General features: G+C 38.7%; 1 protein-coding gene across 1 annotated transcript in view; it reads right to left on the reverse strand.

Moving 5' to 3' along the window:
* shank1 (SH3 and multiple ankyrin repeat domains 1) overlaps positions 1–24,449 on the reverse strand; it is a 65,876-nt gene that overhangs the window by 35,916 nt on the left and 5,511 nt on the right. The window contains exons 2-8 of the mRNA XM_062438246.1: positions 13,001–13,204; positions 12,261–12,332; positions 11,914–12,022; positions 6,440–6,594; positions 5,438–5,605; positions 2,194–2,310; positions 980–1,057 (exon numbers count right to left, since the gene is read on the reverse strand). Of these exons, the coding sequence (XP_062294230.1) occupies positions 980–1,057; positions 2,194–2,310; positions 5,438–5,605; positions 6,440–6,594; positions 11,914–12,022; positions 12,261–12,332; positions 13,001–13,204 (903 nt within the window). The remainder of the gene's footprint in view (positions 1–979; positions 1,058–2,193; positions 2,311–5,437; positions 5,606–6,439; positions 6,595–11,913; positions 12,023–12,260; positions 12,333–13,000; positions 13,205–24,449) is intronic.

A 24,449-nucleotide genomic window follows, 5' to 3' on the forward strand; every position in this document is an offset into this window, starting at 1 on the left:
ACCGCCAATCTTCCAATTGGAGGACGACCGCTCTACCTCCTGAGCCGCCCCTCTAAGTCACACTCATGAAAAGTAAATCATGTTTTTAAACGCTCTACACCTGCAACTCAAACTGGCAAATTTGAAAGTAATGAACAGAAGATTAATAGCTGTCCATGCACTGAAATTTTTGCAAGTTCCCAAGTATTTACTGCTTTATGTTGTTCACCTTTACCCAACTAGGGTTGAATGTAACTTTTTTGTTGTGCATTTAGATCATAATTAATAGAAACATACAGATCATTCCTGATGCAGAAAATAATGATGATCTGTCCAGAGAGACACACTGAAACATCTCTGAACTACTGCAATGATTCTTTCTTTACTCTGTTTAGTTTAGATGTTTTCTTAAGTGCATTTCAACATTTATAATTATTACTCTACTTCAACATACGCATGTTTATTAAGAATTTTAGCCAACCAGGTTAAAAGATATCTAGAAACATGCAGTCAAAATGAATTGCTTGTTTTCTTAAAAATAATAATTATAGAGCAAAATCTAATGAGTACTCTCACATGAGTACATATTTAGTTTTGTTTTTTTTGCCTAAATGCTTTCAACCTCTTTTTCAAATTACACAGGTCAGCACACAATCCAACAAATTACACAGCTTTCTCCTTGTTCTCTTGTTTTCTTTCTCTTTCTCTCTCTCTTACATACACACACACACACACACACACACACACACACACACACACACACACAAACGCACAACAGATTGTCTCAGCTGGCTTTTTTCTGCACTGACAGAGTTAATGTATCCAGATTAAGGGGTCACACGCAATCCTGCCACCTGGGAACTTCTGTGTGCATCGCAGCACAATAATGGTTTAAAGTGAAATTAGGCCCTGGTACTTTCTGCTACGTTAACTTAATAAGACACTAAACCATACAACCACCCAACATGCATAATTACCCAGCCAGCCACTCAGCCATTACCTGAAAGGGGGTCTGCCCACTGTTATTTTTTGTGTCTTTATTTGCTCCCCGGTAGAGCAGAATTCGTGCACAGCTTTCCTGCAACAAACAGCATTGATTAATGTACATTTATATTAAAACATTCATTATATAGTTAGTTTACTGTAGAAATGCTTGTTATTTGTCCACATTTGTCCACATGTATGCAATGGCATACTTCTTTCTTTTGACTTCATGTGTATTTTTTATGCAACAATATTACTGCAATTTAATAATAAGTAATGTCAAAATTACTTTAAAGCAAACTGGGGTGGAATTTCTAAAATGTTATATATAAATGAAAAGCGAGAATCTTCAGATACAATTCATATAATGGAATTCAAGCTGAGGATGCTGAACTTCAAGAGCACGTTTGTGCACTATATGTAAGAAAAGCCCCGGCCCGTCCTGTCTCATAATACCACTGTTTATCTCAAGAGGTGATAGTGAGTTACTGTAACATCCAGTCCGCCTTCAGTGTAACATGAGAGGATGAAGAAGTAGTGCCGCCCCTAATCCCCTACAGGAAGAACGCCAGGTTTTGAAGCTAATTGGACATAGTAGCTGAACCATGCAATGATGCTTTTAAGCCCAAAAACACTGTTTTCCTTAGTGAGTGACATTGTGAAAGAGGCGTCTGTAAATCAGTGGATGAACCCCGAAATGACGCGAAATGACTGGTTCCACTATCAAAATTTGATCTATGCAGTCTGATAACATTTGGAAAATCTAGAAGAGCTGCTTGATTACATTTCTTTTATCTCTATTGAAGTTACCTGGACGGCTAAACTGGAAGTAGCCAGCTCAGCCTGCAGAAGTCACTATGGCACTTGCTCTACAGGCCCCACCGATACAGAAGCCATGCAGAAGAAGTTGAACTTTTTTGGCTTCATGTGACACTGAGCAACTTTATTTCCACCTCTGACACTGTATCCAGTTGGCTTTATGCATCCATGGCAACAACGAGCAACAGGCTGAGATTTTGAACCAGGCTAAAAGTTGTTATATTTGTTGTAATTTTTGATTTGGGGCCATTATTATGTCATTTTTTATTAAGTTTTAATATTTTTTTAGACATGAAAGTAACCATTAAGATTCCCAGTATGTGTTTTACCAGAATATTTTCTTCACTCTATAGAAGTTGAGCTCTCTTCTCTTTCGGGGGAAGACAACTGCATGTGAAATAGCGGCCCTACCTTGTTGTATAAAGCACAGATGTGCAAGGCAGTGTTTCCAGAGGCGTTCTGGGAGGAAGAATCTGCCCCATAGAAGAGGAGGTGCTCCAGATGCTGCGAGTTACCGTTCTGACAGGCCTGAAGATGAACAGATCATGGAAGGAGAGATGGAAAAAGAGAGAGAGGGAAGGGGAGGGGGAGTATGTGGGGAACACCAAAGAGTTTGTTCACAAGCAAAAGAAAAAGAAAAAAAGAGGTGAGGATGAGAAAAAATATAAGGAAGGATTTATGTGGTTGTTCAATAAAGCGGACGGAGAGGCGGAGAAGGAAAACAAGGATGAAGACGAGACAGTGACACAGAGAGAAGCACAAGGTTACAGTTATGAAGTGACACCGCATTTAATTAACACCACCTGCAAAGTTGGAGGGCGAGAACATAACATGCAATAACACAAGATAGATCTAATAATAACAATAATCATCATCATATCGATATGTAAATAAATGGATGCACACATAGAGCAAGATCACACTGGGAATAGAAACTACATACACATAAACTCAAAACTTACCTGCTCAGCCTGGCTTTTGATTAAGAGTGGTTTATAGTCTTCTTTATTATATTTATTTGCTTTGATGTTTTTTTTTAATTGCATTCAATTTTATTTTATGTATCATTTTTATCTTCTTATCGATTTTATTCACCTCTGTTTCTTTTGTATTTTTAATCTATTTTTTAAAACGTTTTTCTCTTATTCTCTTATTTTTATTTTTTTTATTTTTTATTATTAATCCTAATTTTTTTTTATTTATTTATTTTTATCATTCTTATTTTTCTCATGTGCATTAGTCTCAATTTTTTCTTTGTAATTTTTTCTTTGTTTTTGTTTCTTTTCTTACTGTTATCACTTGTTCTGTCTTATTATCAGCTTGTCAATCAACTGTGAAGCACTTTGAACTACATGTATGAAAGCTGCTATATAAATAACGTTTGATTGATTGATATACACGTTACATTTTTCTTACTTTTAGTTATTTGTCAAGCACACGTATTTTACGCTTTAATCTTAATTATTAATTATCATCAGTTATACCACGGCAACCTTCACTTTCCAATTACTGGGCAGGTCCATTAAAATAACATATCAAGATCAACAACTCTACCAACCTCAATCAGTTTGTAATTTATAATTAACTGCAGGTAGTCATAGCAACAGTACTTGTGTTTCATATTACATTACCAAGTCACTTGTGTTTTTTTAGTTTTTTTTAAAGAATGATATCCTTTTATCCTTTTGGTAAGATGAGATGGTGATAAGAATGATAACAAACTCCCAAGTGTCCCAATTCTCACCTCCATCACATTCATCATTTTCTCTTATAGGAAAACTTAGTGGTGAAATATTACATTGATATGAAAGCTTTATATAGATAACTGGACTTTGCTGGTTATGTCTCTGCTATATATAAAATATATCTTCATGGCCTCAAGGTAATAAAAAAGGTGCCTGAATGGGGCTGACAGCCTACATACAACCAATATAATGGAAAAAAGATTCAGTTTAGCTTTTTAGTGCAAAAGAAAACAACATTTAAACATTGAATGCTTTTAATTTGTGAGCCATAGAAATATCCAAATTTAAAGATATTGAGTGTGAGTTAAACATATACTGTAGGCTTCAGGTGGATTCCAAAAAAATCTCAGTATCAGCGTTAAACTTTGAGTAAATCCCATCCAACACACACACACACACACACACACACACACACACACATACAGACAGTGTAAGATGGAGGCCACAAGTTTCTAGGAGAGCTGAAGAGACAGATGTCGATGGGGTGTGTGGTGATGATTACACTGAGATGAGGAGGCGGATACCTTTATATTTTCTCCTGGCCTCGGCTGTCCGCTTCACTGCCGGAATATGAGGCCACAGGAGCAGGATGGGTAGGATGAAGGGTGAAAAGGTATATCCAAGAAAAAGGATGAGAGGTGTGGTGTTTCATGGCATGAATGGTTTTTTGTGAGGGGGGGTTCTGACGCAGACACAGATGCTGTACATACACAGACACTGGAAAACAAAATATACTGGCACATTACAAAAAAAAAGGATGCATGGACATTGCACTCTTGCAATATAAACAACAGAAACTAACACCCCAAATAACCAAAGGCAAGACTTTTTTCTTTTTTTTTTTTTAATGGTGCTTCTGTATCACAACCCTCAAATAGACACAAATTAGGCCACTGCCCCTGTTAGATTCAAAGATCTCTGCCCCAAGCGCCCTCTTACATAAAGAGTGTGCTGTTGCTTCAGCGTTTAATTAATTATACACACAGAAAAACAAAAGATAATAGAAGAATATATTGAATTTGTGATTTTGAAAAGTTATAATGCTTTCTTTCTTGTTAGGGCATGTTATGTCTTTATTTTATTAGATAGGGACAGCAGAGAGAGATGGAAAGAAATGGATCCACTGCTGGAATCAAAACGCAGACATTGCTGCAATGTGGCGTGCATCTTAATCAGCAGGCTACCAGGAGGCGCCTATATTGAATTAATACCTATTGAATTACACTAATATCACAGGAATATATTTGTAAGTGCTTCCAAATCTTTTCTGGAAACCCCCTTTAGAGCACTTCCCTTGAAGTCTTAAAGAATAGGTTCGCAATTTTGTCACTTTTATGAACACTAAAAGAGGGTTTTTCCTCGCTGTAATCATTCCTTCTGTTCATACTGACTTTTAAAAGATCTCCTTCAAATGTTCTTTCAATGTAAAGTGATGGAGGTCAAAATCCACAGTGTGTCCTCACAGTCTTTTAAAAGTTGATGTGAAGCTTATATGAGGCTTCAGCAGTCTGAGTTAGTCATATAAAGTGGATATCTGACACATTTACAGTCTTTTTAGCATCAAATTCCCTCTTTGTGTTTCCTCCGTTGAGCTGTGGTGGAAGTATAGTAACAAAAAGAGGGCTGAAGCTTCATATTAGCTTCAGATAAACTTAGAAAAAAAATTTGCACAGAAGGAGGACTGTGGATTTTGGCCTCCATCACATACATTGTAAGTGCATCATAAAGGGATCTTCTAATAGTCAGTATGAACAGGAGGAGGAATTATTATGATATAATAGATAAACAATAATAAGATAAACCTATTTCAATGTTCATTTTGACGCCTAACTGTTGTTTTAAGACAGACATGAAATATTGTGAACCCCTCCTTTAAGAGACTCAACGCACACACATGTACAGACGTGTACCTGATGTGTCTCGTCCCAGCCGTTCTCGTCCCTGATGCCCAGCTTGGCGTGGTGGTAAAGCAGTGTTTCGCAGCAGGAGGTGTCGCCCCCTGTCAGCACAGTGTGGTAGAGCGGTGTCAGCCCTCGCCGGTCCTTGTAGTCTGGAGAGGCGCCCAGAGACAGCAAGACCTGCAGAACGAACCCAGCAGAAAAAGGTAAAGCCTCATGTATAGGCCATTTATCAGGGGGGTTTTGATAAATTATGCAAATATTGCTGAACTGTAAATTAATAATGATTTAAAAGTTTTATGAGCTAAAATCCAACGATAAAGGAGCTGGAAGAAAAAGATCTTATGATGGTTTTCAATTTAGTTATGGAAAGTCGAGGAATATTCATGGAATTTTAAATCAGGACGGGAACATATAGCAGGTGGTTGAGCGAGGTCACGCAGCACCTCAGGCGAGAGGGAAATAATGTATTCAATCAGAGTCTGCTGTAAATCTTTATGCAGTTTAACAGCTGTTTCTTTCCTTTGTGGAAAACATGGAGTCTGACAATGTAACACATGCAATTATCTCCCACTGAATGAGTTTCCTCTTTACAGGTAGCTACCTCGCTCCTTGGCGAACGGGGTGAACTGAAAATCTGGACAAATGCCGTAAATGTAAATATAGAACACGCCTTTAAAACCAGGCAATTTAAATTTTAATGTCTTTTTTTTTTCTTCGCTCTGGTACAATAGAAGAATAGATTGTTTTTTTGTACATGTGCATGTTGTGTGTGGGTGGGTGTGGATTGCTGAGTGGGAGGGTCTGGCTTATTCTGTCTTCAGCTTGTTTGCTTACACAGTTACACAAATGAGGATAATACCGTATCAAATTCAGGTCAAATATCCATCTTGCAGATACTGGTGGCGTAGGTGGGATTTTCTCCTTTTATGGCACAACAATGGAAGCTCATTACTTGTTACGGTTAGATAACAGCTTTTCCATAAAAGGATGAGAACATGCATAAATATTTACCAGCAGGGCTGTATGGCGGTGGCCTCGAACAGCCTTGTGTAGCGGTGTGAGTCCATCTTTGGCGCGGAAGTCAATATGAGCCCCTCCCTCTGCCAGGACCCGGATGGACTCACCTCCACCTGGCTCACACTGCACCGCCAGGGACAGAGGAGTCTCTGGAAGACACACACACACAAGTTCAGATTTAATGATTATTGGTCAAAGGGATTTTTCTCAATCAGGGGTCTCAAACTCAAATGATTTTAAGGTCACTGGCCAGGATGTTTTCTCTTTGGGAGGTGAATAGGGCTGCAACTGATGATTATTTTCCTTATTGATTAATCAGGTTTGGGTTATGCAATGTCATACAACTGTAAAAATGTTTATAACTGTCTTCCAAAGCTTATAATGCAACCAAAAGTGTCTTTTTGTCCTGACCAACAGTCCATAATCAAAATATATTCAGTTTACTGTCATAAAAGACTGAAGAATCCAGAAAATATTCACATTTTGGAAGCTAGAACTCAAAAAATATTTAAGTATTTTTCTTCAAAACGATTAATTTATAATCAACTAATCAGTTGGTATCTTGGAAAAACTTTTGTTGTTTTGTTTCAATAACACATTTCAACTTTTGACACTTTCCCTGCCTCGAAAACTGTATTCCTGATGCTTTCTCTTTTCAGGTTAGACACAAAACCGTCACATCAAACTCAAAACATAATCAACTGTCCGCCCCTCATGAAACTGTTTGTTCTTCAGGTCAAACAGTCTTTTAAGATTAAAGTCCAACTGAAATTAAATCACACATTTGATTTGATTACATGATAATGCCCTCTAGTTTTACACTGTTTTGATTAAATAGCAGCCACCTGCTTACAGAGCTGGAGTCCTTATTTCAATGCACCAATTTAAATCTTGCAATAATGTGGCGATCAATCATAGGCAGAGCAGGCGGTCACACTGAGCCTGATAGCATCCTGCTACACAACACAAAAGCAACAGACTCTGATCAATAACCAACATTAACTTTCTTGCTGAGGTCTCCTTCTTATCTAACTTACAAACATGAACACGTGTTGCTCTGCACCTTAGAACGAGCCACCAATCCAACATTCAGTTAGCAGGCTAAATAGCTAATTATCTGCTAGCAGCTACACATTAAACAGCATGTACCTAAACATGCCTGAAAATATGACTTTTGATCTGTTAGGTGGTGGTTTGTTCATTTCTCTTCAAAATTATTGTTAATCTGCAGCTACAGCAGTTTTACTTTGTCTCCGTTCTGTTCTGTGAAACACTGTTAGCCTCTCAGCTAATGTCAATCAAACACAGATATCACCACACACCCCCAGCTGAGACAAACTACCCTATTTTGTTCATTTTAATAATACAAAACAATTAAAATACAATTATTTTTTACTGTAAAAAGAGATGATTAAATAAATGACCTGGTCTGGTTTGACTGCTAAAAAAGCATAACCTATAAATTATCACCCAATTCTGTGTGTATTCCAACATGTTTTACACATATTTTTGGAAATGTTGGCCAAAAGGCCTCATTTAAATCAAACTATACCTCATTTTTGAGTTAACGCCTGTTGTCGTCCCAGGGCAACAAGAGGGTTAAATGTATAAATCACACTTCTATTTATTAAATGTGAAGTTATGTGCAGCTATTGAATTACTGAATATTAAATAGAAAACAATAGAAAATAATGTGGTTACTCTAAACCAAAAGAATGAGGAAAAATTAACATGAGATCAAATGAAAATGAACCTAAAACATGTTGTTGGGTGCTTTATGGTGTTTTTTTCCTGGTCAGATTTTAGCCACAAGGCCGGCAGAGCACTATTATTAAGTTATAGAGAGACGGAGAGTTGCAGAAGCGTTACTCTGCACAATAGACATCAGTCCTGAATCGTAGTGTCATCTTTCAGGCTTTATTAACAGGTTACTCAAATGCCCACCTGTAGACAATTCAACCAAATGTGAAGTTCCCTGCAAATGCTCATATTCATAGCTAAATATGCCACTTTGCCAGTTACAGGAGCATCAAATAAAGCAACAAAGGCACTCAATGTAATAATTTCTAAATGAAAGCAACACTGTGTCACAACACTCTTCACCTCATTTAACACACCTGACCTTCAGCTGCAAGAAAGTTCAATGGCACCTAGAAGTATAAAAGCATTCAAAGTGTTCCCACTGTAATAAAAAAAAAAAAAAAAACACAGGGTACAGAGCACTGGCTGCCATGGCGACAAGAGAGTTTTTGGCGAAGAGGAAAACGACTGCAGGCTTTTATCTCTGAGCAGCTTCTGTCGATCTCAGCTACAAATAATTATGGGGGAAATGTTTTGACTGCACGTCCTCTGAAGTTCCCCGTGTCACGATGACTCGGGGAGTTCCCACTTAGCAGTTCTCTTGGCAGTGATGGAAGCGAGCGAGCCCCCTACTAACAGGAACCACACTGAATTATTTCATGTCCTATTAAAGGCGCTCGGTGGGACCCCTCTGCTTGGCTGGAAAGCATCATGAGAGGGTTTCAGAGATTAGTCATGTCACATGTGTGCAGCATTTGTCAATTACACCCCAAAAACTATGGAACAAACTAGCTTTAGATATCAGGGAAGCAAGCTTGCTAAATTGGTTTATTATTGCACATATGTAAAATAAAAGCCAGAGAAAACAGTAAAATTAAAATAAAACACATGTGCAGGTGAGGTAGAAACCCACCTACATATATGTTTATATTATTAAATATCATTATTTAATATTTACCTTTTCTGGCTCTTTTTATAATTTTTTACTAGTATGTAATATTTTTACTATTTTAAAATTATTGCTATTTTTATTTCCCATCTTATATTACATTAATGTTTCTTTTTCTTTCCTCTTTCTTTTTTGTTCCTTTTTATTTTTATTTTTTTATTGCTCTATGCTCATTTTAGGCCATTTTAATGTGAAGCACTTGGAGCTGCATTTCTTCTATGAAAGTTGCTATACAAATAAAGTTATTATTATTATTATTATTATTAATACATGTGAGACGTCCTGAGTTTATGCACTTAAAAACACACTGACACGACCTCACAGTGAAGAAAGAGGAGGAAATCATTTGAAGCCATGAAGATGCTGTAGTTGACATTTACTGCATATTTCGGCTGATCTGATAGAGCTTTTTAAACACTTGAACATAGTAAGTTTTACAGCCATAAATCCACAAGTCAAGTCCAAAATAAAACCCTGATATCCAAAATGGCACTGGCATCATTTTCAGGTGTCAGGTTTGTATGCACTTGTCTTTCCCATATGATGTCAGTGCGTTAGTGAAGGTGGTTCATCAGGGCTCTCTGTTGCCCCCTGGTGTCCTGAAGTGGAAGTGCATCTCACACCCTTGATAGCAGGAGGTGTTTTGTGTTTTGACACTTGCTCCCACAGCGGCTGGAGTGAAACAGAGCAGCACACCCAAACTATAAACAAGCCGTCTGTTGCACAACCACCACCACCACCACCACCACCACCACCCCCACCCTCCTAAGCACTAACAGGATCTGAGAAAAGCCACCAAATTGTGAAGTGTGCTGGCTCAGATTCTTGACAAAGTGTGAGGCCAACATACTGCGCAGCGGAGCGCAGAAAACAGAGGGGGAGGTGTGATGTTGGCAGAGAGTTGAAAGGTCGAATTTATACAGCGGAGCCACAAGTCAGAGATTTTTTTTTAGCTGCTTGGGGATATTTATATCTGTTTATACTGTATGATGTTATAATGAGACAGGTGTGGAAAGATACTGACAGCATGTGGGTGTGTAGATTGATGGATGAGATAAGTTGAGCTGCAGCAAATGCAATGATAATAGAGGCTTTCTATTCTATTCAGTATCGTCTTTAACTTACAAGCTATTTATTAAAACAACTATTATACTTTCTTTGCTTCCCCTCACATACAATGTCTTATGTGTCAATGTTAAACCATCCACTAGACATTTGGGAGTCTTTGATGAAGTAAATAAAGTTTCTGTATTCCGCAAAAAATCATCTTTAAAAGAAAATCTTGATTCTTTTAAAATACTGCGTCTTTTGTTGCACCTCATCAACGTACTTTAGTTTAACCTTCGTGTCGTCCTCCCGGGTCAAATTGACCCCGTCTGTTTTGACTGTTCCTTCTTTCCTTCCGTCTGTCCTTCCTCCCTCCTTCTCTCTTTCTTTCCTTCCTTCCTTCCTTCCCTCCTTACCTTCTTCCCTTCCTTCTTTCCTTCCTTCCTCTTTTTCTTTCTTCCTCCCTCCCTCGTTCCTTCCTTCCTCCGTTCTTCCTTCCTTTCCTTCCTCCCTCCCTTCTTTCTTTCCTTTCCTTCCTCCTTCCTTTCCTTCTTTCTTCTTCCCTTCCATCATTCCTTCCTTCCTTCCATCTCGCTTTCTTTCCTTCCTTCCTTCCTTCCTTCCTTCCTTCCTTCCTTCCTTCCTTCCTTCCCTCCTTCCTTCCCTTCCTTCTTCCTCCCTTCCATCATTCCTTCTTTCTTCCTCCCTCCCTTCCATCATTCCTTCCTTCCATCTTTCTTTCTTTCTTTCTTTCCTTCCTTCCTTCCTTCCTTCCTTCCTTCCTTCCTTCCTTCCTTCCTTCCTTCCTTCCTTCCTCCTTCCTTCCTTGACTTGAGGACAACAGGAGGGTTAAGTCACTTAATTCTGGCATCAGTCTGAAGTCTCTTTCTCTTCCTCAGCATGAACGAAACACAGCTGCAACTGAGACAAACAGCTGGATTTGTATCAGTCCAAACATTTACTTGCACTGGTTAACTGTTATTTCTGTAATTGATATTAAGGTGTTATTTTCATTTTTTTTAAAGGCATAATTGGGTCCTCTTAAGTCCTTAAGAGTCTTATCTGCACCAATGACAATAACTTCATTCTCAGTTCAACCGTATCGTTAATCCATATCTGCTTAATTTGCACAGTTTTGTAAACTGGCTCATATTTCTCTGCCTCTCAGTTGAATTCATTTAACTTGTAGGGTTTATTTTTTCTTTTTTAATGCAATGCTCTTATTGTAAATACTATACTATACTATATACTATATATTTTGTCACTTTTACTCAATACATTAAATATAAAATAGGATAAACAAAGGGACAAATAAAGCATTTATTTATCTGTCTACTGCATTATATTGTCAAATACGAGAAGAGTTTGGCTTGACACTTAAACACTTATGTTAAACTAATTCTATACAGATAACTTTTTCTTTTTTTACATTACTTTTTAATCCTTTTACCCTCAAACCATTTCAGTTATATCTTGAATGTGATGACTTTCTCATCTTTTGACTCACTTTTATTCTCTGGCTCTCTTCATAAACATCTGCTGTGCACATGTGTAAAGAACAGCAATATGAGTGTAATCTAATGTTAATTATGGACAGCTGATAGACAGAGTAGAGTGGAGCTAAATGACAGAGGTGACGTGACAGTTCCTCTGGCCCTGTGGCTCTTCTTACCGCCGGTATCAGGGTCCTGGAAGTTGGGATCGAGGCCCTTGTCTAAGAACTTGGTCATCTTGTCCACAGCGCTGGTTTGGATATAATCCATGAATTTTTTCAGGCTGGCCTGCATGTGGAGAGAAGAGTGCTGCTGTATTACAGAGAGCAGAGAGAACTCTTTCTACCTTCAGTATAGTACAGTAGAGTACATTATGCAGGGCGCTATGCATGAAATAATGTGAAAATACACACAGATACACCTGCATAATGCATGCTCAGGGGCCCAGATACATGCACACTGCTACAGTATTGATTTTTATTCACTCACACACACATTTTTATGAGTGTAACAATGGATTATATACCTTCGTGTGCAGTTTGGCCAGTTGCTTCTCATCCAGATTGGTCTGTTTGTACACCCTGGTCTTATATCGAAACTGAAGCAGAGGGAGAAAAAGAGAAAGGGAACGAAGAGTTAATCCACCACAGAAGGCCTTTGTCCTCAATTCTCTTAGCTTTTGGCCTAGATCCACAAAATGGGGCCTGCAGATTTATTGTACAGAGAAGCTTTATCTGGTGTGCTATACAAAACTCCTCTTCTACTTCACTGATGACATGAAGTGTGAAAGGAAGGGGCTGGCTTTACAGCAGTTTAAAGATGGTTCAGAGCCTCCACTGGGTTGTAATATAGCATGAAAAGAAGGTGACTATACACACTGGATAAGAGATTAGTGAGTGTAGAAATAAACAGAGCAGGGAGGCTGAACACCCCTGTGACACTCCTCTTAAGATGTGTGTGAAACTTCATTCATAAAGCAGAACAGAAACAACACAGTTACAGTAGATATAGACTAAACTGCCATAAAATGCAGCTGTCTTTTACTTCACTGATCTTGAATTTGAACTCAAAACACAAAACATCACATTTGTTCCAGTTAATGTTTCTCCACTTGAATACACTTTTGTAAAAGTTCCTCAAAATAGATTTATTTTAATCTTTTTAAGAGGGAACAGTGAAGAATTAATCACAGTGACATCTTGAGGATATTCAGGCTACATCACTTTTTTCTAGTCGTACAACTGTGTCAGAAGACCGGAATAGTACCTCCAAATATGGCACCCCTTTCTCAAAGGACTGTGGGTACTCTCTGAGCAGCCTCTCCTCCTCCAGGAACTTAGCGTCGTGGCCGTCAGTAGCGGGCTGGAATAGACCGTAGTTCAGGACGTCCCGGAGAGATTCGGTCAGGGAGCACAGCACCTGCTGCTTGGCCTTCCACACCGTCGCGTCCGGGTTAAAACGCAAACATTTCTGCAGAAGACACAGAAGGAGGAAGAGTTGTGGTTAAAAATGAAATGTTAAATATCAGGGAATGAAAATAATCTTTACTTATATTAACTAGTATCTCTATTTATTTATGTAATTCTTTATTTAAACAGGTAGGTAGATATATAAATATCGTCTTCAAGAGAGACCTGTATACAAATGAATACACAGACACACAAATATACATTTACTCATTAAGAAAAGCATGTATAGGCACATTTACCTAGTTCATTGTGTACAAGAGGTACAGATAATGTTAAAATATCCTGGGGCTTTACAGATTAACAGATACAATGCCGCTCCCTTCTGTCTATATGTGAAGAAGCTGTGGTTTACAAGAGTTTACAAGAGATTAAGAAATAAATAGACAACATGAGCAATGAAAACAAGGTAATAAGTTTGAAAGGCAACAAAAGTGAGGTCACAGATGTGCAATCAGTAATATTTGCATGAAAGTAAGTCAGTAAAATGACTTTTTAAGAGCTGATGTTAAAAATGATAAAGACTAAGTTCATCATGTGCATCAATCTCAACACTGCAGGTCATGATGGAGGGAAGAAAATCACTTTTTAGGAGAACTTTTAGAGGAGAAACTGTCCATATTAAGCACATTGTTTCAGGACAGTCTTAATTAACTTTTAGTCTAAATCCTTCATTAAACTTTTTAAACGGGACCCTGTCTGAGGAACTCGGGTGGCCACAATCTGCCTCATACGGAGTGAAATGACCTGTAATATTTTGCGGGGGCCAGACCATCTGTGCCTGAAAAATAAACAGTAACTAAGGCAAGGATGCCAAAAGCTGGGGTGTTTTGAACTTTCTGTTGCAGGAAGATCAGATCATGCGGATCATTTTTTTTATGAGCTGAAGGTGACAAAGGGAAATAAACCAGCTGGCTTTTTGGCTTGTTGTGACCCCCTTCAAATGAAGCAGTGTATAGTTGCATACATCCACCAAAGAGAGAGAGTGTGTTTCATTTTTAACATTTTATAATAATTGGTGGCAGCCTGACAGAAAAAAAGATAATTTAAGCGAGAAGTTTGAAAACAATGAGCATGGATTTTGTTCAGCAGAGCAATATTTTGACTCATTTTCTGCTTAATTTATTATCCTGAGACCCTTAAAAAATCTGAGGACCCCTCGGAGAGATCCTTACAGCCAATGTCTATGGCTGTGTCCCAAATCCACACACAGTTATTCTAATAAGGTTTTGAGCATGTGTTCATAATGGAGAAGTGACAAATTTAGGATAGTGGAAACTACTGGTATGCATACTAAAGTGTCTCTTTTTTGTGTGCTGTTGATGGACACTATCTCCCACAATGCAGCACAATACATACAGTAGGAAACAGAGGAGCTACTGTACTCACAGCTGGACAAAGTAAAAAAATAAGAGTGGCGAAACAGCTCTGGGAAAACCATAGAAAAGTGCGGTTAATTCTTGTATACTAGCTGCAAAAAAAGGTGTAGATTGGGACACACAGCGCTGGAGTCCAATGCTGTGGCACTGGATGTTTGAGCCAGCAGGGGGAGACAGCGGTGGAGTAAAAGTGGGTGATTCCCCGTGGCCTCGGTTAGCAGACAGGATGTGAATGGCAGTTTGGTGCAGCTTTAAGTGTCTCTGGCGGGGTGGTCGTGAATGGCCAAGTGCATAACGGCTCAGAGGCTCAGTCAGCAAAGTGGAGCGTAACTCACTACACAGATGGCTGACAGAAGGTTTTTTGGCATCACTCTGTCTCCATCTCTCCCTCTCTCTCTCGCTCTCGTTCTCAGGCTCTCTCGCTCTAGTGGAGTGGGTTGACCTTGAGGCGGCAGCAGGATGATTGGCCCCCGTACAGTACAGCCAGCTGCAAGGATCCCTGCCTCTTGCTGCATTACAGCATGGGCTCCCCTCTGTAGCCAACACTTCTCCTAACCCAGAACATTCGCTCAGTCATTGTCACTCATCTTAATCTCCCTTGACACACATATATATATATATACACACACACACGTTTCTAAGTGTGTGTGTATATGTGTGTATGTGTGTGTGTGTGTGTAGGTGTGTGTCTGTGTGTGTGTGTCCTACAGAGAAAGAGATAAAAACCTGCACGGGGGTTTTGTGCAGAGGAGTACCATAACATTTTCTCCCTCTCTCTCTCTCTCTCTCTCTCTCTCTCTCTATTTTATTCAGTGTCTCCCGTTCGCGCACAGCCAACCCGGTCGCCATGGCAACCGGTTCATTAGTGGAGCAAGCTGCTTGTTGCCATAGAGACATCCCTGTGTTCCCTTGGAGATGGGGTACTGGGAGTGTGTGTGTGGTTCTGCTGTGTGAGTGTGAGCATCAGTGTGCGTGTGTGTGTTTGTGTTTGTGTGTGTTTGTGTGTGTGTGTGTTTGTGTGTGTGTGTGTGTGTGTGTGTGTGTGTGTGTGTGTGTGTGTGTGTGTGTGTGTGTGTGTGTGTGTGTGTGTGTGTGTGTGTATGTGTGTGTGTGTGTGTGTGTGTGTGTGTTTGTTTGTGTGTGTTTGTGTGTGTGTTTGTGTGTGTGGTAAAGTGAAAGGGAGGGGAATGTCTATGAGTATAAGAGAGGTAGTGGATGAAGAGGTGTGTCTGTTTGTATTAGATTAGGTTTCACACACACACACACACACACACACACATACACACACACCCACACACACACAGAAGCCTACACACTGCACTTACAGTCCCATCAAAGGATGCCGGCAAACACACTTTAAAATGAATCACAATCTCAGCAGGGAAGAATGAAGGTTTAAGATTCAGTTATCAAGTAGGACTCAACCGCTTGTAAAACACTTATAATTATCATAAAATAACAGAGATTAGACATCATGTAATAACTTTCCTCTTATTCTAAGATGCTCCACTTAGTTGGGAGACTTTACCAAGGCAGAGATACCGCTTATTGATCTGTATACCTCCAGGAATATGATTGATCCTGCAGCTTCTAACCGGCCAGCCAATTAGGGCTCATCACAGATTCCTCCTCCTTATCAAGCCTTTCGAAATGCAGCTTGCTTCTGTAAACAGACAGTTTCCCAATGATACGCTCACATGATAGACAGTTTTGTACTGTGTGAGTAATAAAAGTTGACTGTCTCACAGCACGGTCGGTACACTGTGGTTTCTTTATAGTGTCAGTGTTTTAACTTAAATCTATAATGTAGTTGCAGTCGAGTGATTGGAGTGCCCTCTAGTGGGCAAAGAGCGTCAATTTTAAATCATTGAGGTTAAATGGACACTGAGTTGTTGGTTTATAGAATAATGAGAATATTGTTTTAGTGTCAGAGTATAAAAAGATATAGGTCTTTTTTTTTTTAAAGGAGACATATACTTTTGTGATTGTCTGTTATTTTTCGAAACTGTTATACTGTGACATTGGCTGTTAAATACAGTCAACAGGTCAATAACGTGAGGTGAACATATTTTTTTTTTTTTAAAAGCCCACAAGTCAAAAGCCAGGACTTCAACTTCCTCTGAACACTTTGTTTACTGTGCTACCTCTACTTCCTCCATGTGATTGCGCCAGATTGTTCGCAACTACCCACAATCAGCCGTCTTTTTCGTGCTCTTTGTTGCTAAGGTTGTTGTTAAGGTTGTTCCAATAGTTGTTCACGTTGTCATTGACTCTCATATTTCGGATTAGATTCAGGAGTGAAGGGCGAGAAAAAGAAATGAAATTCTACTTTTTTTATATACGTAGACTCTGGAGCAACTTGTGGAAAGTAACCAATCAGAATAGAGGATCCTCTGGAGGGGGGCCTTAAAGAGACAGGAGCTAAAACAGCCTGTTTCAGACCGAGGCTGAACTGAGTGGCTGCAGAAAGAGCCAGTATAAAATAAATTAGGAGTTTCTTTACTGTAAATCAGATATTCCATTTGAACCCAAGAATACAAATGTATTCCTGGAAATGTGCATGATATGTCCCCTTAAATGTTTTGCTAGAGTTCTGCCCAATCAGTGCTCATTGGCGATATTGGCACACTTCTTATACTCCAGGCGCCAGCCACTGATACTGATACTGACTATGTTTTCATTTAACAAGCTGCAATTAGTCAATGAAATGAGATAAATCAGGATAAGCACTCAAAGCCAGCCAAAGAGTTAATCCCTCTTTGATACATTTTGCAACCTAAAAAAACATGTTGACTGAATTCTTAATTAGATACCAGCTTACTACTGTTTGTCTCTTAATGTTTTTTATTTAATGTGCACATGAATATTTTCCAGGAAAGAAAAATTGTATTAAGGAAAAACAGAAAAAATGTGCAGTCTCTCTCTCTCTCTCTCTCTCTCTCTCTCTCTCTCTCTATGAGTGGAGACTTGACTCTCTTCTATGTCGCCATCTTTTACATAACTTTCAAATGATTTCCAGCGTTGCAAGTTTCATGCTTTAAGCCTTTCTGTTTTTCAAGAGGTGGTTTTTTTTTATCATTATGCAGACCGAAAAAATTTCTGTCTTGCCTCCTCGAGCTGCGATCACACTTTCCCACTCACATAACGCCCACTCACTCTGTCCATGCTGCTCTTTATCTTCCTCTGCCTATCTCTGTCTTATTCCTCCCTCTTTCTTTCTTTTCCCTCTCGCCATTTTTCTCTAACAGCTCTTGTCACTCGTCTATGCAGAAGTTGGAGCCTCACTCTCTCTCTCTCTCTCTCTCTCTTTCTCTTGCTCTCTCTATTACTGTCCCTCTGGCCTTTTACTGCAGGCCAAGTGCAGGGGGACTAGAAGCCTTTAATGAGATCTATGGGGAAATAACCCCCCGCTAAACACGCACACATCAGCCATGTCGCCATTTAAGTCAACTTCTCTCTCCTCTCTGTCTTTCTCTCTGTCTTTCTATGTCTCTCAGCCTCATCTAGCTACCCCCTTTCCTCTCTACAGCAGTTCATAAGAAGAGCAAATTAATTTCTTTTATGCATTCGTGTCATCCCTCACTTTCTTCATTGTCTCCATGTGGGCTTGCTCGTTCATTAACAACCTCTCACACTGTTGTAGAGGGGCATGGTGGACTCTGTCTGTCTGTCTGTGGCTCATGGCTGATTGTAGTCTGAGTGGGTCACATTTCTTAACTAGGCACTCAAATATAAGTGTGTGTATCTGTATATCAGCGTTTGTGAGGCCAAAACCCTGCCCGAGGGCTCCTGCTTATACACTTTAGAGTTTGTAAGAGTTCAGTTCAAGTCAAACAGCAGAGAAAAACTCATTTGTTTCACGCTGTTTAATGCGCTCGGCAGGCAAATGCCAACTAGACTGCGTGTGCGTCGGTCTGACAATCTAATAAAAACCTGCCCAAAAAACTGCCTTGACCTCCCGCTGCAATGGGATCCTATCAACAACTTGTGATACATAGATCTGACTTTCTGGCAGCGTGCACGGGTGAATTAATGGACCGGAGCCTCTTTTATCAGCCACCAGTGGAAGAGGGATGATTAGTGCAGCCAGCGTATCGAGGACCGCAGGCAACTCAGGGATCATCCTCATCAGTGTGACAAGTCGTGGAAGAAGTATTCAGATACTTTCATTTGAGTAAAAGTACTATAAAAACTTTAACAATTAGTCGATTAATTGTTAGTTGATAGCTAGTTATAGTCATTTTTAAAGCCAAAATATCAAACATTCCCCAGTTCCAGTTCCTTAGTGGGGGATGGTCTACCAAAACAGGCAATTTGAAGACATCACCTTGGATTTTAGGAAACTGCAACAGACATTTTCACTGTTTTCAGATCTTTTATAGAACAAAATATTAATCGATCAATTGCAAAACTAAAACACAGATTCATAATAATGAAAATAATAGTTAGTTGCAGCCCTACAAAACTACAGTGTTAAATTACTCTGCACTTAAATAGATATTCTGCATTCATAATGTTACTCTGCAGCAAAAATGTGTTAATTATATTATCATAAATATTATATTAGTGGATTATTATCACTGAGGAATTAACATCTAAGCAGCAATTTAATGTTGTAGCTAGTCAAGGTTACTTACTACTTTTCGAACACTTGGGTAATTAAATCTAATGAATCACATTTTTTTAAGTAATATCATAATCTGTCAAATAAAAAGTAATCATAGCAGTCAAATAAATGCATTTACATAGATCAATATACTCTCCACCACTGAGTATCAGTACCCAAAAAACACCTTAAAACTGATCTAACAGCATTTCAATGTGAAGCCAAGCCACTACAGTAATATAGTCATTTAAATGCAGCTGAAACAGGACCTATATGTCACTTAGTCCTCTAAAATAATTTAACCAGATTAAACTCTTCCTCCTGACCTGCACATCAATAAAACGTTGCTTAATGGGAACACTGCGGGGACATCATGATAAGTTGTCTTTAATGCAGTTTCAGAGGTGACACAGCAGATAAAATGGGACAGAACATCAACTGTCACACTGCAAAATAACTTCAGCAACCTGATATGTTCCTCTCTCTCTCTCTCTGCCCCAGCACGAGATGATAAAATCCATCCAACCTGAATTTCTCCTTGACCTATAACAACTATCTGCAAAAGCACAGATTTGTGTGTAATTCTAGCCTTGGCCTAAATCCCTTCTCACCACTAACAAATGTAATAGACTGTCTTGTCAGTGCAGCAGCAGCAGCAGCAGCATCTCGACTGGCAGTGAGTGGAGAAAGATCTTCCCTGTAGACTTGCACAGCTCTGTTGTGAGAGTTTCAATGCACCAGAGGTAAATCCCACCATGGGGACGGAGGGACGTTTCACCAGATGTTTCCTCCGAGCGTTTTTAGGAAAATGTTTCATGAGAGAGAGACAAACACTGACCTCCTCCTGAAGTCTGAGGGCATTAACAAGGACTGCAGCTGACAGCGTGTGTTCTGCCATGTCTCAAAATGTCTCACTGTGTAGGCGGTCATTATCAACACAAAGAAAAACAAAGAGTGGAGACACTGAATGTAGAAAAATTACAATGTTTTATCTTCACAATATTTAACACAAAAAAGATTTGGACTGGCAGCTACTTTTGGATTGCAAAGTGTTTCAAACTTGAAGCTCGATGCTGCCTGAGGACGACTTGCAAGCTTGAAACACATTGCAATGCAAAGTAACTGCCCATCAAAACCTTTTTCTGTTGTACTTTATTACAATTAAAGCACATTATGTCATTTTTCTGCATTCAGCAGCTCCCCTCTATAGTTTCGTTTGTCACAAAATATCCTGCTCGTACTTCAAGTGGTCCTTGTCAAACATGTTTGCATGGTTGAATATGTGCTGTGATGTAAAAAAGAAATTACATTCTAATGTTCAAAAAGAGTATTACCTGATAAATCATTAGCATATTTATTTTTTTCCTCCCAACTATCAGTATAGGCCACAAGCAACTTCTGGGGCTGAAAAATGAAGCCAATGTGGAGGTGCCAAAAGACTGCAGTTCCTTAAATGGCCACTTGAGGCTGGCTCCAAAAGTGAGTCAATCCCCATAGACGCCCATGTTAAAATGCCCAACTTTACTGCAGAAATAAGTATCTAATCTTATATTTTATTAAGGCCTAAAGTCTAAGGGCACTTTGAGTGACAGGTGGGTGCCATCACTAGCAAGTTGCTACCACAGTGACTGTTGCCGTCGTTATTTTAGTGTGTTTTTGTCATTTGTAACATTTTGGTCGTCTGAAAAAGTCTTGTTCAGAATTTGGTTGCGCTAAAAGACCCTGTAAAGAGCTGGATGTTCAGTTTTATCTAGTAAGTACATCTGAAGTTTTGAAGTTAGTGAAAAAAAGTTAACCAAAGACTGAAAATAGACTGTGCTAACCAAGCTAGTAGCTAGCAGCTAGTGTTAGGGTCAGCTCCACCCTCTCGTCCAAATTTGGTCACCTCTGGCTCCAAAAAGCCAACATAAAATCCAAGATGGTGATGGTCAAAATGCAAAATTGAGGCTTCAAATTGGTAGTCCACAATAGGTGATGTCATGATGGCTACGTTCACTATTCTTCACAGTGTAAGGTCCTCCTGTCACAAATATTGCCTCAGAATTTCTTCTTCTGTGTCGTATTTGTGTTCAATTTTGTTTACTGATCTGAAACAGCAGCGATAGTTTCAGGGTTGCCCGAAAATATAGCTCCAATACATTATGCATTGAGACGGAAAGCTTCCAACATTTACAGACTTTAAAAACATATAAGCAGTATTTCATGAATCCCTCCTTTCTCCTCACGGAAAAATCAAAACAGAAGCATGAAACATTTTCCTATTAAAAACTTTAATGGAAAAAGGTGAATCTGTCCTCCCACAATGATTGAAAAATCACAAGTGTATAAACTCTGAATTTCATCCTCAGTGTAGTTTTGCGAGTTGATATGAAACAGCAGCGAAAGTCCAATACAGATCCAAAGATTGAGATTCAGGCTCTAATCACCAGCGGGCCCCACTGGAACCATAACATAAACTGCTGTTTCAAAGTCAATCAGTGTAGATAAATATCTCATCAAAAGTGCAGCAAAAGCATAATTTCAGTGATATACAACACTCATCAGGGATATATGCAAAATTATGTAAAAAAAAAAAAAAAAAAACAAGCTATGTGGCTGCTAATAAAAAGGTAGGGTTGAGGATGTTTTTGTGCATTATTGCATGTGGGTGCTTCTTCGTCACTAAAAATCTCTCCCCCCCCCCTCCTCGATTGAAAACATTTGCATTTACGTGCTACAGTCACTCCCTCATCTCATTACTACACAATTAACGGGCAATTAGAGTTTATAGAGGGTGAATTAGCTGACATGTAGAACAGACCTAATGTACTGGGAGCGTAGAGGGGATATTACCCAACACAAGAGAGAGAGAGGGAGAGAGAGCAGGAGGAGGAGGAGGAGGAGGAGGAGATGAACCAGAAGGGGAAAATCAGAGGGGATCGGGGGGGGCATCTCAAAATGCAGGGTGTGAATGAGAGAAGGAAGTGAAGTGAAAAATGTCCTGAAGAGGGTGAGTCAGGACAAGATGGGAGAGAGAGAGAGAGAGACAGAGTAAATGTCAGAGCGATGTCGGGTTATAACTCTCGTTACCTTGGGGAGCAAAGCAATATGTACCGAGTCAGTACATGCTGGCAGGAAGTCTATAAGGTCAAGTTTTACTTCTTTCATATGTTAATGTTTATATGCATGTCTGAGAGTCAGAGTTTATGTTCCTAATCAAATTCACATTGTGTCAAACTAACATGTGGACCAAACACTACGTAAAAAGACTGAAAAAGAAACAAATACTACACAGTTAGACTGATGGATTGGATCATTGTTGCCCCTTTTTATAGTGAAACTTTCCTCCAGATCCATCAGTGCATCCTCGTCTTTCAGGCAGTTTAATGAATATTATTACACTCGTCAATCATGAGAGTCTGAAAATAGAAACTGTGTGACAAACAAAGTGTGTCTTCACTAAGAAAATGTAAAGATTCAGAAACCTTTGTGTAAAGTCCAAGTTATGGAAAATGCTAAAACTAAAATATTATTTAAGAAAAACAAATAAATATGGAAAATATAGTAATTAAAGTAGGCCTGTAAGTGCTTAAAGATATATATGTTGATTATGTAATTTCCCTTTTTTCCACACTCACAAAAATCTAAAAGACTTAGAGAAGATTAAAATCCTAACTTGTTGAAAAATCAGAGAAAAAGAAAAAATTTTCCTCCCATGATTAAATTAGAAGCTTAACTTTTTCTTTTTAAGTGGAATTTCTTCTTAAATGAGTTTGTATATTTCTACGGGTGATTTTCTCTTTGTAAAGTAAAAAGCTAATTTGAAAAAGTTTTGTTTGGATTAATCTTTTTTTTAATATATATCCATATATACTTTATTTCATGGATGCATTGTAAGATTTAAATTTGCTTATATACTGTATGATAAAAAATTGTACTTAAAGGTACTTAACCTATTTAAACATTTTAAAGCGTATTGGTGTAAAAACACACATATTAATATGCAAAAAGGAAGGAAAAAAGCCAAATAAACTGAAAGAGAAAGAATATAGAAAGATAATAATGTATATATATATAGAATACACATATACTGTATATACACATACACACATATATACATGCTGTATGTGCACTCATGTATGTTGATTAATCTTGAATTCTCCTTTTTAAGCTATTAAAATTTTTATTGTCTGTTACTGTACATGCTGTTTGAGTTTTTGATTTAGGGAAATTAACATAAAACACTGCTTACAGGCAGCTTTAAAAGTCAACATCAATCAGCTCGAGTTAGTAAAAAAAAGCCTCTTCGTATTGAACTCCTCATATCTATTTCTATCAATCTCATTCCACCTTCATTTATTTCTGTCTGCTTCACTTTATCCATCTGGATCTATTTCTATCTAACTGTCTTCTTCTATCTGCCTTAATCTCTTCCCACTCCTGTCTTTCTCAGCTACCTTCTGTCTACATCTATCCACTCTGATCTACTTCTATCTCTGCCTGCCTCCATTTACCTTCATCTCTGTCTTCTCCATTGTGCTTTTACCTACTTTGTCTCCACTTCATCCTCCTTTTTCTGCCTCCTTCTGCCTTTAAACACTCATCTCTCCGTGCCCATTTTACCTCAGTTCATCTCAGTGGTGGAAAGTTATCAAATACATTAACTGAAGTACTGCATTTAAGTGCAATTTTGAGGCACTTCAATTTTACTTCATCATTTCCATTTGATGCCATTTTATACTTCCACTTTATTTAACTTTATACTTCAGAGGGAAATATTGTTCCTTCTACTCCACTGCATTTATTTGACAGCTTTTGTTACTTTTCACATGAAGATTTGTAATGGATAATATAACAAGCTTTTAAAATACAACACATTGTTAAAGATGAAACCAAAAAGCAGTGTGTAGTCAGCTCACATTTCAGATGTCTATGAGTTGTTAACAGCTCCGCCAAATAGTGATTTTTTTTTTTGTGTATCAGAACTTAGTTTTTTCTTCTTTCCTCTCCCATTAATCAGCTCACCACCCCTCACATTTATCTGCTGACCCTTTGGAGGGGCCCCACCCCTAGGTTGGGAACCACTGGACTAAACTAGCTAACTGTATATAAAGTAGTGTAAACTAGCTCCACCTCCAGCAGCTACAACAGTAACATGCTGCTCTAACACTGATGCTTCACTATTAATAATCTAATGATGTCATAATAATAATATATCAGTCAGAGGGACCAAACCACTACTTTTACTGTAATACTGCATACTACATCACTCATAATACTGCAGT

The sequence above is a fragment of the Scomber scombrus genome, chromosome 18 (genome assembly GCF_963691925.1).
Source record: "Scomber scombrus chromosome 18, fScoSco1.1, whole genome shotgun sequence".
NCBI lineage: Eukaryota > Metazoa > Chordata > Actinopteri > Scombriformes > Scombridae > Scomber > Scomber scombrus.